Source organism: Sebastes fasciatus, chromosome 12, assembly GCF_043250625.1.
Source record: "Sebastes fasciatus isolate fSebFas1 chromosome 12, fSebFas1.pri, whole genome shotgun sequence".
Classification (NCBI taxonomy): domain Eukaryota; kingdom Metazoa; phylum Chordata; class Actinopteri; order Perciformes; family Sebastidae; genus Sebastes; species Sebastes fasciatus.
Window position 1 is genome coordinate 30,357,681 of NC_133806.1, and position 15,653 is coordinate 30,373,333.

General features: G+C 42.4%; 4 protein-coding genes across 4 annotated transcripts in view; 3 read left to right on the forward strand and 1 right to left on the reverse strand.

Annotated features, from left to right (window-relative positions):
* Positions 1 to 489: 489 nt before the first annotated feature.
* On the forward strand, positions 490 to 4,585 carry LOC141779702 (coiled-coil domain-containing protein 42 like-2-like). Its single transcript, XM_074654695.1, has 2 exons — positions 490 to 1,810; positions 3,080 to 4,585. The coding sequence occupies exon 1, from the start codon at positions 575 to 577 to the stop codon at positions 1,742 to 1,744; it is 1,170 nt and encodes a 389-aa protein (XP_074510796.1). The 5' UTR covers positions 490 to 574; the 3' UTR covers positions 1,745 to 1,810; positions 3,080 to 4,585.
* A 2,899-nt stretch (positions 4,586 to 7,484) lies between these two features.
* On the forward strand, positions 7,485 to 10,121 carry LOC141779701 (coiled-coil domain-containing protein 42 like-2-like). Its single transcript, XM_074654694.1, has one exon. The coding sequence runs from the start codon at positions 7,714 to 7,716 to the stop codon at positions 9,007 to 9,009; it is 1,296 nt and encodes a 431-aa protein (XP_074510795.1). The 5' UTR covers positions 7,485 to 7,713; the 3' UTR covers positions 9,010 to 10,121.
* A 2,259-nt stretch (positions 10,122 to 12,380) lies between these two features.
* On the forward strand, positions 12,381 to 13,707 carry LOC141778279 (coiled-coil domain-containing protein 42 like-2-like). The gene has a single exon (XM_074652460.1). It carries the CDS (start codon positions 12,558 to 12,560, stop codon positions 13,494 to 13,496), a length of 939 nt encoding a protein of 312 aa, XP_074508561.1. The 5' UTR covers positions 12,381 to 12,557; the 3' UTR covers positions 13,497 to 13,707.
* Positions 13,708 to 14,632: 925 nt separating this feature from the next.
* The window catches only part of me1 (malic enzyme 1, NADP(+)-dependent, cytosolic), a 97,229-nt gene continuing 96,208 nt past the window's right edge, over positions 14,633 to 15,653 (reverse strand). Inside the window, exons 13-14 of the mRNA XM_074654712.1 lie at positions 15,376 to 15,474; positions 14,633 to 15,252 (exon numbers count right to left, since the gene is read on the reverse strand). Of these exons, the coding sequence (XP_074510813.1) occupies positions 15,085 to 15,252; positions 15,376 to 15,474 (267 nt within the window). The 3' untranslated portion in view covers positions 14,633 to 15,084. The remainder of the gene's footprint in view (positions 15,253 to 15,375; positions 15,475 to 15,653) is intronic.

Genomic DNA, 15,653 nt, shown 5'->3' on the forward strand with positions numbered 1-15,653 from the left:
TACATAAATTCAATGTGTACAGTTAGTAATGTTTAATATTCAAGGACAAGTCTGCACCTTACTGTACAGCTTTCAGCAATATCCAGTTATCTTGCACTAATGTACCGCATATACTACAATCATTGTACATACATATAACATTAGTCTTCTCTTAAGTCTCTATTCTCAGTGTTTTATTCTACAGCAAGTGAAACTTTAAACCTTCCCAACTTTTGGTGGTAATTATTGTATCCCTTTTAAAAATGTATATTTTAATGTCAGATTGTAAATAAGCTTTGTTAATAAAGTTTAAAATAAAAAATGATAAAATTGAAAAAAAGCATCAAAGATGCAGAATGTGATGATGTCATACAGTATGAGGCGCAGAATGTGATGTCACACAGTATGAGGCGCAGAATGTGATGTCATACAGTATGAGAGGCGGAATGTGATGATGTCATACAGTATTAGCTCTGATCAAAGGCTCGATGTTTTATCATATGGACAGGGCACAAACACAGGCTCATTACGAGTACGTTAAGACTTGAAGATACCGTTAACTTTGTCCGAAAACCTTCAAACGCAACGAAGAGTCATGAACTCAAAGAGTGTCCAGGAGAGGAGGTTTGCAAAGAGGTTGCCTGCAGAGGCAAGCGGTGTAGTGACAGGAGCGCCCCAAAAAAATGAGTGGAGCACTGTTCGTTTCAATATGCAGAAGCAACACCTGGAACAGGGAGAGCTTAACGCAAAGTGCGAGGAGAGCAAACTGAAACTGGAAAATTTGCAACAGCGCACAGATGCGTGGAAAGAGGAGGTCGAAAAAGTCAAGGTTTCAAATGTCAGCTTTGATGTGTATCTCAAGACTCGAGATGCTAATCAAGATGCTGAGACAGTAGAGAGGGAGAGGAAAGAGGTGCTTCAACTGGAGGCAGACATAGAGATGCTGAAGGTGGAGTCTGCTAAACTGATGGAGAGGAAACAGGAGCAACAGCATCAGGTGCAAAGACAGTCTTTCTATCAAGACTGCATGGAACAGGTGCAAAAAATGACAACCTTCGATAATGTGCAGTCACTCGTGAAGCATTTGGACGGTCTTTTCTATTGGAAAGACCATTATGTTAACACAATGGGTAAGGGACAGGATGCGGTACACGAGCAGGCAAACGATCTGCAGAAGTTGCAAAACAAACATGAAGACCTGTGTGTGTACACTGACACCCAGATGACCGAGCTCAAGATCGAGTTGAAGAAGGAGCGCCTTCAATCAAGGATATGGGATAAGAGGTGTCTATCCATTAGGAAATCAGCGAAACAGATAAAACTGAAACTGGTAGAGATAAAGATGTCAACGCTCAACCTATATGAAATGATAGACGGAGTAGAAGCTGTTGATATCAATGACACAGAGAAACAGCTGGACAAGATCGCAATGTTCATCAAGGACCAAAAGGAGATATTGGACAGATATACTTCCTCAGAGGCAGAGCAGAGATGCAGCAGGACAGAGGCTGTGTCAAAAAACAACATCGACAGCAAGGTAGTCTCACATTTGGAGAAGAAAAATGAGGTGGCGAAAAGGAGACTGCAGGACAAGAAAGATGAAGAAATACTCCAAAGCCAAGATGAACTGCACGTACAGGTGGAAAGACAGCAGGCAGAAAAAAAAGCTGAGTCGAGGATTGTTAGGGACAACCTGCCGGGTTGGGCGCCGAACGACGAGCTACCACCCATCCGAAATGTGCACAAGCAGCCCAAAAACAAATGATCTGGACCAGCCCGATCTTTACATAAGGGTTTACTTCGGGTGCTCCGGTTTCCTCCCACACACTTGCAATAATAAGGGAGGACCCTGTCCTGCCACCTCACTACTTCACTACAGTACTCTCTCCAACATCCCCCTTCACTTTCCCTCTTTTCTTATCTCCTTTCATTAGGGCCCGAGCACCGACAACGTCGGGCCAGCAAAGGCCCTATTGAAACTGTAGTGTTTATTATTCTTTTTTTACATGAAAATGAATCGCCTTTTTGATGACCTTAGCATGCCCCAAAAGTTGCTAAACTTGGAACACTTATCAGACGCGGTGAAAATTTTAGTATTTTGAGGGTCTCGGGTTTGAGTTTTGCAAAATGGCTCGCTAGCGCCCCCTAGAAAATTGGGAAAATTAAGCCCCGCGGTCCGGTTTCACCTACATGTATGAAATTTGGCAGACAGATGTAACATGTGGAGAAGCACAAAAAAGCCTCTTTGAGGTATGCCCGAAACTCAACAGGAAGTCAGCCATCTTGAATTTATTGTGCGATTTTCGCCCATTTTTAGCGTTTTGTAGGACGTGTACTTTAAAGAACTCCTACAGATTTCATCAGATCAACTTGAAATTTGGTCAGGACCATCTTAAGACCTTGAGAATGAAAATTTATCAAAATGGTGAGTTTTCACTGAACGACCTGACCTTGGTGTGGCGGCCATTTTGAGCCATTCGCCATGAAACAGGAAGTTGTTGTAACTCAACTGTACATAGTCTGATATGTCCCAGATTTATCAGGTATGATAAGGGTCCAGTCCTGAGGACATGTACATGCAAAAATATATTCATAACCCCGCCCCCTACACATTAGCCACGCCCCCTTTCATAACTCATGAACCGTTTGTCGTAGAGTCTTGTGGCAGGCATCATGGCGCTCATCAGAGTTTCGGTTTCACTGCGCCTGGAGGTGCGAGGGCCCGTTCATCGCTGCTCGCAGCTTTAATTTAAATCTATTTTTATTCTTCCCCTATTCCTTGAGGCTCAGTGGTGAGCACTGATGCCTCACAGCCACGTTGTAGTTCTGGCCATATCTTTTTGTAAGGGTTTACTCCGGGTGCTCCGGTTTCCTCCCACACACTTTAAATTAACAATAATAAGGGACCACCCCTATTACCCCTGTGGCTCAGTGGTGAGCAGTGATGCTTCACAGCCAGGTTCTAGTTCTGGCCAGATCTTTTTGTAAGGGTTTACTCCGGGTGCTCCGGTTTCTTCCCACACACTTTAAATTAGCAATAATAATAATAAGTAAAAAAAAATTACAAACAAATGATCTGGACCAACCTGTCCTGCCAGCTCACTTCACTACCTCACTCTCTCCGACATCCCCCTTCCCTCTCCCTCTTTTCCTCTCCATTCATTTAAATCCTTTTTTATTCTCCCCTTTGAGACTCAGTGGTGAGCAATGATACCTCACAGCCAGATTCTAGTCCTGGCCAGATCTCTACCTAAGGGTTTACTCTGGGTGCTCCGGTTTCCTCCCACACACTTGCAATAATAAGGGACCACCCTGTCTTGCCACCTCACTACTTCACTACCGTACTCTCTCCAACATCCCCCTTCCCTTTCCCTCTTTTCTTATCTCCATTCATTTAAATCTCTTTTTATTCTCCCCTTTGAAGCTCAGTGGTGAGCAATGATGCGTCACAACCAGGTTCTAGTTCTGGCCAGATCTTTACCTAGGGTTTACTCCGGGTGTTCCGGTTTCTTCCCACACACTTTAAATTAGCAATAATAAGGGACCACCCCTATTTCCCCTGAGGCTCAGTGGTGATCACTGATGCTTCACAGCCAGGATCTAGTTCTGGCTAGATCTTTACCTAGGGTTTACTCCGGGTGCTCCGGTTTCCTCCCACACACTTTAAATTAGCAATAATAAGGGACCACCCCTATTACCCCTGTGGCTCAGTGGTGAGCACTGATGCTTCACAGCCAGGTTCTAGTTCTGGACAGATCTTTTTGTAAGGGTTTACTCCGGGTGCTCCGGTTTCTTCCCGCACACTATAAATCAGCAATAATAATAATGGAAAAAAAAACTTACAAACAAATGATCTGGACCACCCTGTCCTGCCACCTCACTTCACTACCTTACTCTCTCCGACATCCCCCTTCCCTTTCCCTCTTCTCCTCTCCATTCATTTAAATCTCTTTTTATTCTCCCCTTTGAGGCTCAGTGGTGAGCACTGATGCCTCACAGCCAGGTTCTAGTTTTGGCCAGATCTTTACCTAAGGGTTTACTCTGGGTGCTCCAGTTTTCCTCCCACAGACTTGCAATAATAAGGGACCACACTGTCCTGCCACCTCACTTCACTCCGTACTCTCTCCAACATCCCCCTTCACTTTCCCTTTTTTCTTATCTCCTTTCATTTAAATCTATTTTTATTCTTCCCCTATTCTTTAAGGCCCAGTGGTGAGCACTAATGCCTCATAGCCAGGTTCTAGTTATGGCCAGATCTTTTTGTAAGGGTTTACTCCGGGTGCTCCGGTTTCTTCCCACACACTTCAAATTAGCAATAATAAGGGACCACCCCTATTTCCCCTGAGGCCCAGTGGTGAGCACTGATGCCTCATAGCCAGGTTCTAGTTCTTGCGAGATCTTTTTGTAAGGGTTTACTCCGGATGCTCCGGTTTCTTCCCACACACTTTAAATTAGCAATAATAAGGGACCATCCCTATTTCCCCTGAGGCTCAGTGGTGAGCACTGATGCTTCACAGCCAGGATCTAGTTCTGGCTAGATCTTTACCTAGGGTTTACTCCGGGTGCTCCGGTTTCCTCCCACACACTTTAAATTAACAATAATAAGGGACCACCCCTATTTCCCCTGTGGCTCAGTGGTGAGCACTGATGCTTCGCAGCCAGGTTCTAGTTCTGGCCAGATCTTTACCTAGGGTTTACTCCGGGTGTTCCGGTTTCTTCCCACACACTTTAAATTAGCAATAATAATAATAAATACAAAAATTACAAACAAATGATCTGGACCACCCTGTCCTGCCACCTCACCTCACTACCTGACTCTCTCCGATATCTCCCTTCCCTTTCCCTCTTTTCCTCTCCATCCATTTAAATCTCTTTTTATTCTCCCCTTTGTGGCTCAGTGGTGAGCACTGATGCCTCATAGCCAGGTTCTAGTTCTGGACAGATCTTTACCTAAGGGTTTACGCCGGGTGCTCCGGTTTCTTCCCGCACACTTTAATAAATAAGATTAAAAAAACAAAACACTAAGACATGCATTTATTACAAAACATGAAATTCAAATCAAATTCTCAACGATTTAACAAGAAACATAATCGGAAGGTGGACCATAAATGGTGTCAAATATGTATTCTCAAAAACTGACAGAACTCTTTTTGATCATATTCTGTAGAATAGATAACTCTTTGTTAACTATCACATATCGGTTTGACTATGTGGTTGCATCCGGAATTCCATACTAACATGCTATTTAGTACGCTACAACAGAATGTGAGATTTTCTACTATGTCCGAAACCTTAGTATGAAACCAGTAGTACGTGAATTCTATACTATTTGCGGTAACATTTTACATTATGTAAACTGGACACATTGCATTTCAGGATATTATCCCACAATGCAATGTGGTAGTAATGACAACGTTCATAATAGACAACGGAAGACAGCTCTGTAACGTCAATAATGCTTCAATTAGTGTAAGTATAAGTATAAGTAAGCATAATTAAGTTTTGAAATGAGTTCAGACTTTATTATTATCAAAAATCATCGTCTGGTCACAAGAGGTTGGTGCGGGTTACCATGGTTACGCATTATATGCTTCTTTGTTTTTCTAACTTCTTTGGATTCAGTCAGAGATGCTGAGCAGTGTTACACACTCACAGTACAAAATAAATAAATAAAACAAAAACAACACTGAAACTATAAGAATGGTATTTCTTGTAAATACTGGACATGTGGCAACTGTTGGATAATGTAAAAACTTGTCCAAATGTAGTAAAATGGGTTCATATTTCATGAAGTTTGCCAATTGCTGGATAATGTAATAACGTTTCAATATGAACTGGGACTGGGTTTGGTACTTTATAACAGATGGGACAGGCGACAGATGTGTTGTTTATTTAGAACATTTGAAAAGTTAAAAAAGGTAGAAATAGAAAATGTGCAAACATGCTTTAAAAACAGATGTGCTGCTTTGTGTGTGTATGTGTGTGTGTGTGTGTGTGCGTGTGTCTGTCGTGTTTCAAGTAGTCTTGCCTAGCCAACCCTACAGAATCTCCACTCTTCACTTCTGTTGGAGACGTTACGAGCAGGGGTGCCTTAATATTACACGAGGCCCCGAGGCTACAGACATTTTTGAGGCCCTTCTCTCCTTTCACAATATGCCAAGGCAACTTTAATTCAGAACCCCCCCCCCTCAATGGACAGCGACAAATATTAAACGGAGTGCCCTCCTGATCAGTAAACAGAATATGAAAGTCATCATTATAAGACAATACGTCAATAATAAGTCAAGATGGATCTAGGTTATTCAGCCAAGTTGTCCTGTGTACACAGTGGCAACACAAGAAGATCAGTCTTTTCAATTAAAAACCCGCACACATCACAAGCATAGAGCCGGTTTGTCATGTGAAATCATATTCTGTGAATCAATAGAGCAGATTCAGAAAACTTTTAAATAATGTTTCATTAATTAAATATATTCTAGTCTATAGCCTAGACCCTGGGTTCCCAGTTCCAGACCCCCTGCCTGCTCGAGCTCCCTCTGCTCTTAAGGCCCCGACACACCACACCGTTTGGGGCTGTCGGTGAGCGTCTGTTGGCCTAGCTCTTGCGGTGTGTCCCGCACCGTCGGATCTAGCCTGTGTTGGAAGTTTTTTGCCCGATTCAGCAGGTTGAATCGGCGGCGGAGCTCGTCGGTGAGAGAATTCACTCTGATTGGCTGTTCAGCTTAAACGAATCGGTGCACGAGAAGAGAAAAGGAAGTGAGGAAAGCAAGCCAACGAGAAAAACCCAGAAGGCTCTTTTCATTTTTCATCTTCATCTCATCTGATCATTCCAATACATGGATATATTTCTCAACGACATGGCCATCTGGAATGAAGCTAAATGGTGAGAAAGTGAGAGTGGTTTGAAAATGGTCGGTAAATGCAGCTTTGTTTCATGTACATATCATAACAACGGCTTGGATATCCGCAGTCCTCGCAAACGCAACAAAAAAGTCATGAACTCGAAGAGTGTCCGGGAGAGGAGGTTTGCAAAGAGGTTGCCTGCAGAGGCAAGCAGTGTAGTGACAGGAGCTCCCTCAAATGACAGGAGCACTGTTCGTTTTGATATGCTGAAGCAACGCTGGGAAGAGGAAGAGCTTAAGGCAAAGTATGAGGAGCGCAAACTGAAATTGGAGAGTTTGCAACAGTGCACAGATGAGTTGAACGAGGGGATTGAAAAAGTGAAAAATCAAATGTCAGCTTTGATGTGATTTATCAAGACTCCAGAAATTTTCAGTTTGAATTACTTCATTACAAAGACAAATAGCATTGCCAAAGATCATATGGAGTGGTGAGGTACTTTTGGTTGCAATTATTTTATCCCTTTTAAAATGTATATTTTGATGTCAGATTGTAAATGAGTTTTGTTAATAAAGTTTAAAATAAAAAAATATTGAAAAAAGCATCAAAGATGCAGAATGTGATGATGTCATACAGTATGAGATGCAGAATGTGATGATGTCATACAGTATGAGATGCAGAATGTGATGATGTCATACAGTATGGGGCGTAGAATGTGATGATGTCATACAGTATGAGGCGCAGAATGTGATGATGTCATACAGTATTAGCTCTGATCAAAGGCTCGATGTTTTATCATATGGACAGGGCACAAACACAGGCTCATTACGAGTAAGTTAAGACTTGAAGATACCGTTAACTTTGTCCGAAAACCTTCAAACGCAACAAAGAGTCATGAACTCGAAGAGTGTCCGGCAGAGGAGGTTTGCAAAGAGGTTGCCTGCAGAGGCAAGCGGTGTAGTGACAGGAGCGCCCTCAAATGAGTGGAGAACTGTTCATTTCAATATGCAGAAGCAACACCTGGAACAGGGAGAGCTTAACGCAAAGTACGATGAGCGCAAACTGGAACTGGAAAGTTTGCAACAGCGCACAGATGAGTTGAACGAGGAGATCGAAAAAGTCAAGGCCTCAAATGTCAGCTTTGATGTGTATCTCAAGACTCAAGATGCTAATCAAGCTGCTGAGACAGTAGAGAGGGAGAGGAAAGAGGTGCTTCAACTGGAGGCAGACATAGAGAGGCTGAAGGTGGAGTCTGATAAACTGATGGAGAGGAAACAGGAGCAACAGCATCAGGTGCAAAGACAGTCTTTCTATCAAGATTGCATGGAACAGGTGCAAAAAATTTCAACCTTCGATAATGTGCAGTCACTCGCGAAACATTTGGACGGTCTTTTCCATTTGAGAGACCATTATGTTAACACAATGGGTAAGGGACAGGATGCAGTACACGAGCAGGCAAACGATCTGCAGAAGTTGCAAAACAAACATGAAGACCTGTGTGTGTACACTGACACCCAGATGACCGAGCTCAAGGTCGAGTTGAAAAAGGCGCGCCTTCAATCAAGGATATGGGATAAGAGGTGTCTATCCATTAGGAAATCAGCGAAACAGATAAAACTGAAACTGGTAGAGATAAAGATGTCAACGCTCAACCTATATGAAATGATAGATGGAGAGGAAGCTGTTGATATCAATGACACAGAGACACAGCTGGACAAGATCGCAATGTTCATCAAGGACCAAAAGGAGATATTGGACAGATATACTTCCTCAGAGGCAGAGCAGAGATGCAGCAGGACAGAGGCTGTGTCAAAAAACAACATCGACAGCAAGGTAGTCTCACATTTGGAGAAGAAAAATGAGGTGGCGAAAAGGAGACTGCAGGACAAGAAAGATGAAGAAATACTCCAAAGCCAAGATGAACTGCACGTACAGGTGGAAAGACAGCAGGCAGAAAAAAAAGCTGAGTCGAGGATTGTTGGGGAGGGGTCCAAATACCACTCTGCAGATTCCAGGCAGCCGGTGCCCAGATATTCCATGGCTAAATCTTGGAATGTTAAACAGCTGCAGGATCATGATAAACTGGAGCTCAAAAATGAAGAGACCAGGATGTCTGACCTGCGACAGATCAGCCGCTCCTCTAAGCTACCACCCATCCGAAATGTGCACAAGCAGCCCAAAAACAAATGATCTGGACCAGCCCGATCTTTACGTAAGGGTTTACTCTGGGTGCTCCGGTTTGCTCCCACGCGCTTTAAATTAGCAGTAATAATAATTCATATAAAAAAACTCTAGTTCTGGCCAGATCTTTACGTAAGGGTTTACTTCGGATGCTCCGGTTTCCTCCCACACACTTGCAATAATAAGGGACCACCCTGTCCTGCCACCTCACTACTTCACTTCCGTACTCTCTCCAACATCCCCCTTCACTTTCCCTCTTTTCTTATCTCACTCACTCATCATCAACCCGTTATCCGGGGTCGGGTCGCGGGGGCAACAGCTCCAGCAGGGGACCCCAAACTTCTCTTTCCCGGGCCACATTAACCAGCTCAGACTGGGGGATCCTGAGGCGTTCACAGGCAAGTGTGGCAATATAATCTCTCCACATAGTCCTGGGTCTTCCCCGTGGCCTCCTCCCAGCTGGTCGTGCTTGGAACACCTCCCTAGGGAGGCGCCCAGGGGGCATCCTTACTAGATGCCCGAACCCCCTCAGCTGGCTCCTTTCAACGCAAAGGAGTAGCGGCTCTACTCTGAGTCCCTCACGGATGACTGAGCTTCTCACCCTATCTCTAAGGGAGATGCCAGCCTGCCTCCTGAGAAAACCCATTTAGGCCGCTTGTACCCGCGATCTCGTTCTTTCGGTCATGACCCAGCCATCATGACCATAGGTGAGAGGCAGTTCTTATCACCTTTCATTTAAATCTATTTATATTTTTCCCCTATTCCTCGAGGCTCAGTGGTGAGCACTGATGTCTCACGGCCAGGTTCTAGTTCTGGCCATATCTTTTTGTAAGGGTTTACTCCGGGTACTCCGGTTTCCTCCCACAAATTTTAAATTAGCAATAATAATGGATCACCCCTATTTCCCCTGTGGCTCAGTGGTGAGCACTGATGCCTCACAGCCAGGTTCTAGTTCTGGCCAGATCTTTACCTAGGGTTTACTCCGGGTGTTCCGGTTTCTTCCCACACACTTTAAATTAGCAATAATAATAATAAATACAAAAATTACAAACAAATGATCTGGACCACCCTGTCCTGCCACCTCACCTCACTACCTGACTCTCTCCGATATCCCTCTTCCCTTTCCCTCTTTTCCTCTCCATCCATTTAAATCTCTTTTTATTCTCCCCTTTGTGGCTCAGTGGTGAGCACTGATGCCTCATAGCCAGGTTCTAGTTCTGGACAGATCTTTACCTAAGGGTTTACGCCGGGTGCTCCGGTTTCTTCCCGCACACTTTAATAAATAAGATTAAAAAAACAAAACACTAAGACATGCATTTATTACAAAACATGAAATTCAAATCAAATTCTCAACGATTTAACAAGAAACATAATCGGAAGGTGGACCATAAATGGTCTCAAATATGTATTCTCAAAAACTGACAGAACTCTTTTTGATCATATTCTGTAGAATAGATAACTCTTTATTAACTATCACATATCGGTTTGACTATGTGGTTGCATCTCAAATTCCATACTAACATGCTATTTAGTACGCTACAACCGAATGTGAGATTTTCTAGTAGGTCCGAAACCTTAGTATGAAACCAGTAGTACGTGAATTCTATACTATTTGCGGTGAAATATTACAGTCTGTAAACTGGACACATTGCATTTCGGGATATTATCCTACAATGCAATGTGGTAGTTATGACAACGTTCATAATAGACAACAGAGGACAGCTCTGTAACGTCAATAATGCTTCAATTAGTGTAAGCGTAAGTAAGCATAATTAAGTTTTAAAATGAGTTCAGACTTTATTATTCTCGCAAATCATCGTTTGGTCGTATGAGGTTGGTACGGGTTACCATGGTTACGTATCATATGCTTCTTTGTTTTTCTCACTTCTTTGGATTCAGTCAGACATGCTGAGCAGTGTTACACACTCACAAAATACTAAATAAATAGCTCCCTCAAATGACAGAAGCACTGTTCGTTTTGATATGCTGAAGCAACGCTGGGAAGAGGAAGAGCTTAAGGCAAAGTATGAGGAGCGCAAACTGAAACTGGAGAGTAGTTTGCAACAGTGCACAGATGAGTTGAACAAGGGGATTGAAAAAGTGAAAAAATCAAATGTCAGCTTTGATGTGTTAGATGCTAATCAAACGGCTGAAAAGGTAAAGAGGGAAGAAAGGTTCTCCAACTGGAGGAAACAGGAGCAACAGGTGAGTGAGTGAGAGTGGTGAACGTCATCGGTAAACCCAGCTTTGTTTCATGTACGTATCATAACAACGGCTTGGATATCCGCAGTCCTCGCAAACGCAACAAAAAGTCATGAACTCGAAGAGTGTCCGGGAGAGGAGGTTTGCAAAGAGGTTGCCTGCAGAGGCAAGCGGTGTAGTGACAGGAGCTCCCTCAAAAAACAAGAGCACTGTTTGTTTCAATATGCAGAAGCAACACCTGGAACAGGGAGAGCTTAACGCAAAGTACGAGGAGCGCAAACTGAAATTGGAAAGTTTGCAACAGTGCACAGATGAGTTGAACGAGGGGATTGAAAAATTAAAAAATCAAATGTCAGCTTTGATGTGTTTTATCAAGAAATTGGAAATTTTCAGTTTGAATTACTTCATTACAAAGACAAATAGCATTGCCAAAGATCATATGGAGTGGTGAGGTACTTTTGGTTGCAATTATTTTATCCCTTTTAAAATGTATATTTTGATGTCAGATTGTAAATGAGTTTTGTTAATAAAGTTTAAAATAAAAAAATATTGAAAAAAGTATCAAAGATGCAGAATGTGATGAAGATGGCAGTATGAGGCGTAGAATGTGATGATGTCATACAGTATGAGATGCAGAATGTGATGAAGATGGCAGTATGAGGCGTAGAATGTGATGATGTCATACAGTATGAGATGCAGAATGTGATGATGTCATACAGTATGAGACGTAGAATGTGATGATGTCATACAGTATGAGATGCAGAATGTGATGTCATACAGTATGAGACGTAGAATGTGATGATGTCATACAGTATGAGATGCAGAATGTGATGATGTCATTCAGTATGAGGCGTAGAATGTGTTAATGTCATACAGTATGAGGCGTAGAATGTGATGATGTCATACAGTATGAGATGCAGAATGTGATGATGTCATACAGTATGAGATGCAGAATGTGTTAATGTCATACAGTATGAGGCGTAGAATGTGTTAATGTCATACAGTATGAGGCGTAGAATGTGATGATGTCATACAGTATGAGATGCAGAATGTGATGATGTCATACAGTATGAGGCGTAGAATGTGATGTCATACAGTATGAGATGCAGAATGTGATGATGTCATACAGTATGAGATGCAGAATGTGATGATGTCATACAGTATGAGGCGTAGAATGTGATGATGTCATACAGTATGAGGCGCAGAATGTGATGATGTCATACAGTATTAGCTCTGATCAAAGGCTCGATGTTTTATCATATGGACAGGGCACAAACACAGGCTCATTACGAGTAAGTTAAGACTTGAAGATACCGTTAACTTTGTCCGAAAACCTTCAAACGCAACAAAGAGTCATGAACTCGAAGAGTGTCCAGGAGAGGAGGTTTGCAAAGAGGTTGCCTGCAGAGGCAAGCGGTGTAGTGACAGGAGCGCCCTCAAATGAGTGGAACACTGTTTTTTTCAATACGCAGAGGCAACGCCTGGAACAGGGAGAGCTTAACGCAAAGTATGAGGAGCGCAAACTGGAACTGGAAAGTTTGCAACAGCGCACAGATGAGTTGAACGAGGAGGTCGAAAAAGTCAAGGTTTCAAATGTCAGCTTTGATGTGTATCTCAAGACTCGAGATGCTAATCAAGATGCTGAGACAGTAGAGAGGGAGAGGAAAGAGGTGCTTCAACTGGAGGCAGACATAGAGATGCTGAAGGTGGAGTCTGCTAAATTGATGGAGAGGAAACAGGAGCAACAGCATCAGGTGCAAAGACAGTCTTTCTATCAAGACTGCATGGAACAGGTGCAAAAAATTACAACCTTCGATAATGTGCAGTCACTCGTGAAGCATTTGGACAGTCTTTTCCATTTGAGAGACCATTATGTTAACACAATGGGTAAGGGTCAGGATGCGGTACACGAGCAGGCAAACGATCTGCGGAAGCTGCAGAACGAACATGAAGTCCTGTCTGTGCAAACTGACACCCAGATGATCCAGCTCAAGAACGAGTTGAAGAAGGCGCGCCTTCAAGCAAGGATATGGGATAAGAGGTGTAACGCCATTAAGAGATCAGCGAAAAAGAACAAAGTCGAAATGGTAGAGATAAAGATGTCAACGCTCAACCTATATGAAATGATAGATGGAGAGGAAGCTGTTGATAACAATGACACAGTGAAACAGCTGGACAAGATCACAATGTTCATCATGGACCAAAAGGACATATTGGAACAATATGCTAACTCGGAGGCAGGGCAGAAACACAGCCGGTTAGCGTCTTTGTCAAAAAACAACATCGACATATAAAAAAATACTAGTTCTGGCCAGATCTTTACGTAAGGGTTTACTCCTGGTGCTCCAGTTTCCTCCCACAAACTTGGAATAATAAGGGACCGCCCTGTCCTGCCACCTCACTACTTCCCTACCGTACTCTCTCCAACATCCCCCTTTGCTTTCCCTCTTTTCTTATCTCCTTTCATTTAAATATATTTAATAAATAAGATTAAAAAAACAAAACACTAAGACATGTATTTATTAAAAAATATTAAATTCAAAGCAAATTCACAACGATTTAACAAGAAACATAATCGGAAGGTGGACCATAAATGGTGTCAAATATGTATTCTCAAAAACTGACAGATCTCTTTTTGATTATATTCTGTAGAATAGATAACTCCTTGTTAACTATCACATATCGGTTTGACTATGTGGTTGCATCCGGAATTCCATACGAACATGCTATTTAGTACGCTACAACAGAATGTGAGATTTTCTACTATGTCCGAAACCTTAGTATGAAACCAGTAGGACGTTGAATTCTATACTATTTGCGGTGAAATATTACAGTTTGTAAACTGGACACATTGCATTTCGGGATATTAACCCACAATGCAATGTGATAGTAATGACAACGTTCATAATAGACAACGGAGGACAGCTCTGTAACGTCAATAATGCTTCAATTAGTGTAAATATAAGTAAGCATTATTACGTTTTAAAATGTGTTCAGACTTTATTATTCTCACAAATCATCGTTTGGTCACACGAGGTTAGTACGGGTTACCATGGTTACGCATTTTCAACATCCAAGGAGGCTCTCGGGAAGTAACATGGTAATTACAGTTCAGTGCGTGAGAAAAGATACATACTACTGTTTATATACACAAAAGTATGTTGAATGATAGTACACATATTGAGTATGTAGTGCATTGTATGCATGAAGCCCGTGTATTTGTCTGGCTTGGTTTAATACTAATTTGTCAATCACTATACCTTGGTCTGGATGAATACTCGATTCTGACTGGCTGCAAGGAGTCCATTAATTCCCGATAATGTGCTCCAGTGACGCTTATTTGAGCATTTGATTTATTGATTGCTGTCAGGATGTAAAGATAATTTCAACAAATATAACAAAAAATGTTTGTGAAGAAGATTACCAACTCTTAGCTTTAATCAAAACCATTTTTATTTGACAAAGAGTTTTTGGATTATAGCTGACACAGTCATAAAGTAACGGCCTATTACAGTACAACTAAAAGAAACCTGTGAAGGACTTTCCCGCGATATATTATCATAAAATCTATTGTGATAACAACCATTAGTGCAATATTTCAAAAGTTAAAAACAGAAAGCAAACTGCCCACATTTTATCAGCTTCCTTCCTTTCAGTGTATTTTTAAACTAGCAGCATGCGTTCCACTTCTGTCGAGGGAGACATCGAAGACATACAGACCAGTAACTCTACATGTGTTGTCACCATTAATTTCACAGCAATATATTAGTGAGAAAATTCTACACACAGCCTCTTTCATATCCCAACATCATGTCTAGTGATGGTATTGCATGTCAGTTACCATACCTCTCCAGGGCTCATTCTGTCTCTCTGTCCAGTGCATTAAAGTTTGCACGACTGCACAGTCATACTGTCCTCTGGCCAGCGGTACGAGTCCACAGCAAACTCATCATAATCAGTGCTATAGGTGAGCGAGTGCAGGTATGCTTCTTTATCGGACGGCTCCGGACGAAGTGTTGCCATGTTGTGCTCATAGGCATACTCCATGATCTGCAATGCACAAGTTTTAAGAAAATTAAAGTTTTTGCAGCTTAACAAGTCCCCATACATCTAGACTTAAAGCCACATGGTGAGGAACATCTGCTCTTTAGTGTGCGTGCACCGAGCTCTGACCTTGACAGCCAGTGTGAGAGAGACGTCCCTGATGGAGCTGAGAGGAGGATACAACCTTCCCTCCGCCAGGTCCTTCTCTGTCACCAGGTGGGCAAGAGCCTGTTAAACACACAGCTCATGTTAATCACCTTCGCCAAAATTTAGTTATTTAGCCTCCTTCCCTACAAGCTAGTATGACATGGTTGGTACCGATGGTTTCCTTAGGTTTTTCTAGTTTCATATGATGCCAGTATCTTGAGCCCGCTTCAACCTCCGAAAGATCGAATGCGTTTAAAGAA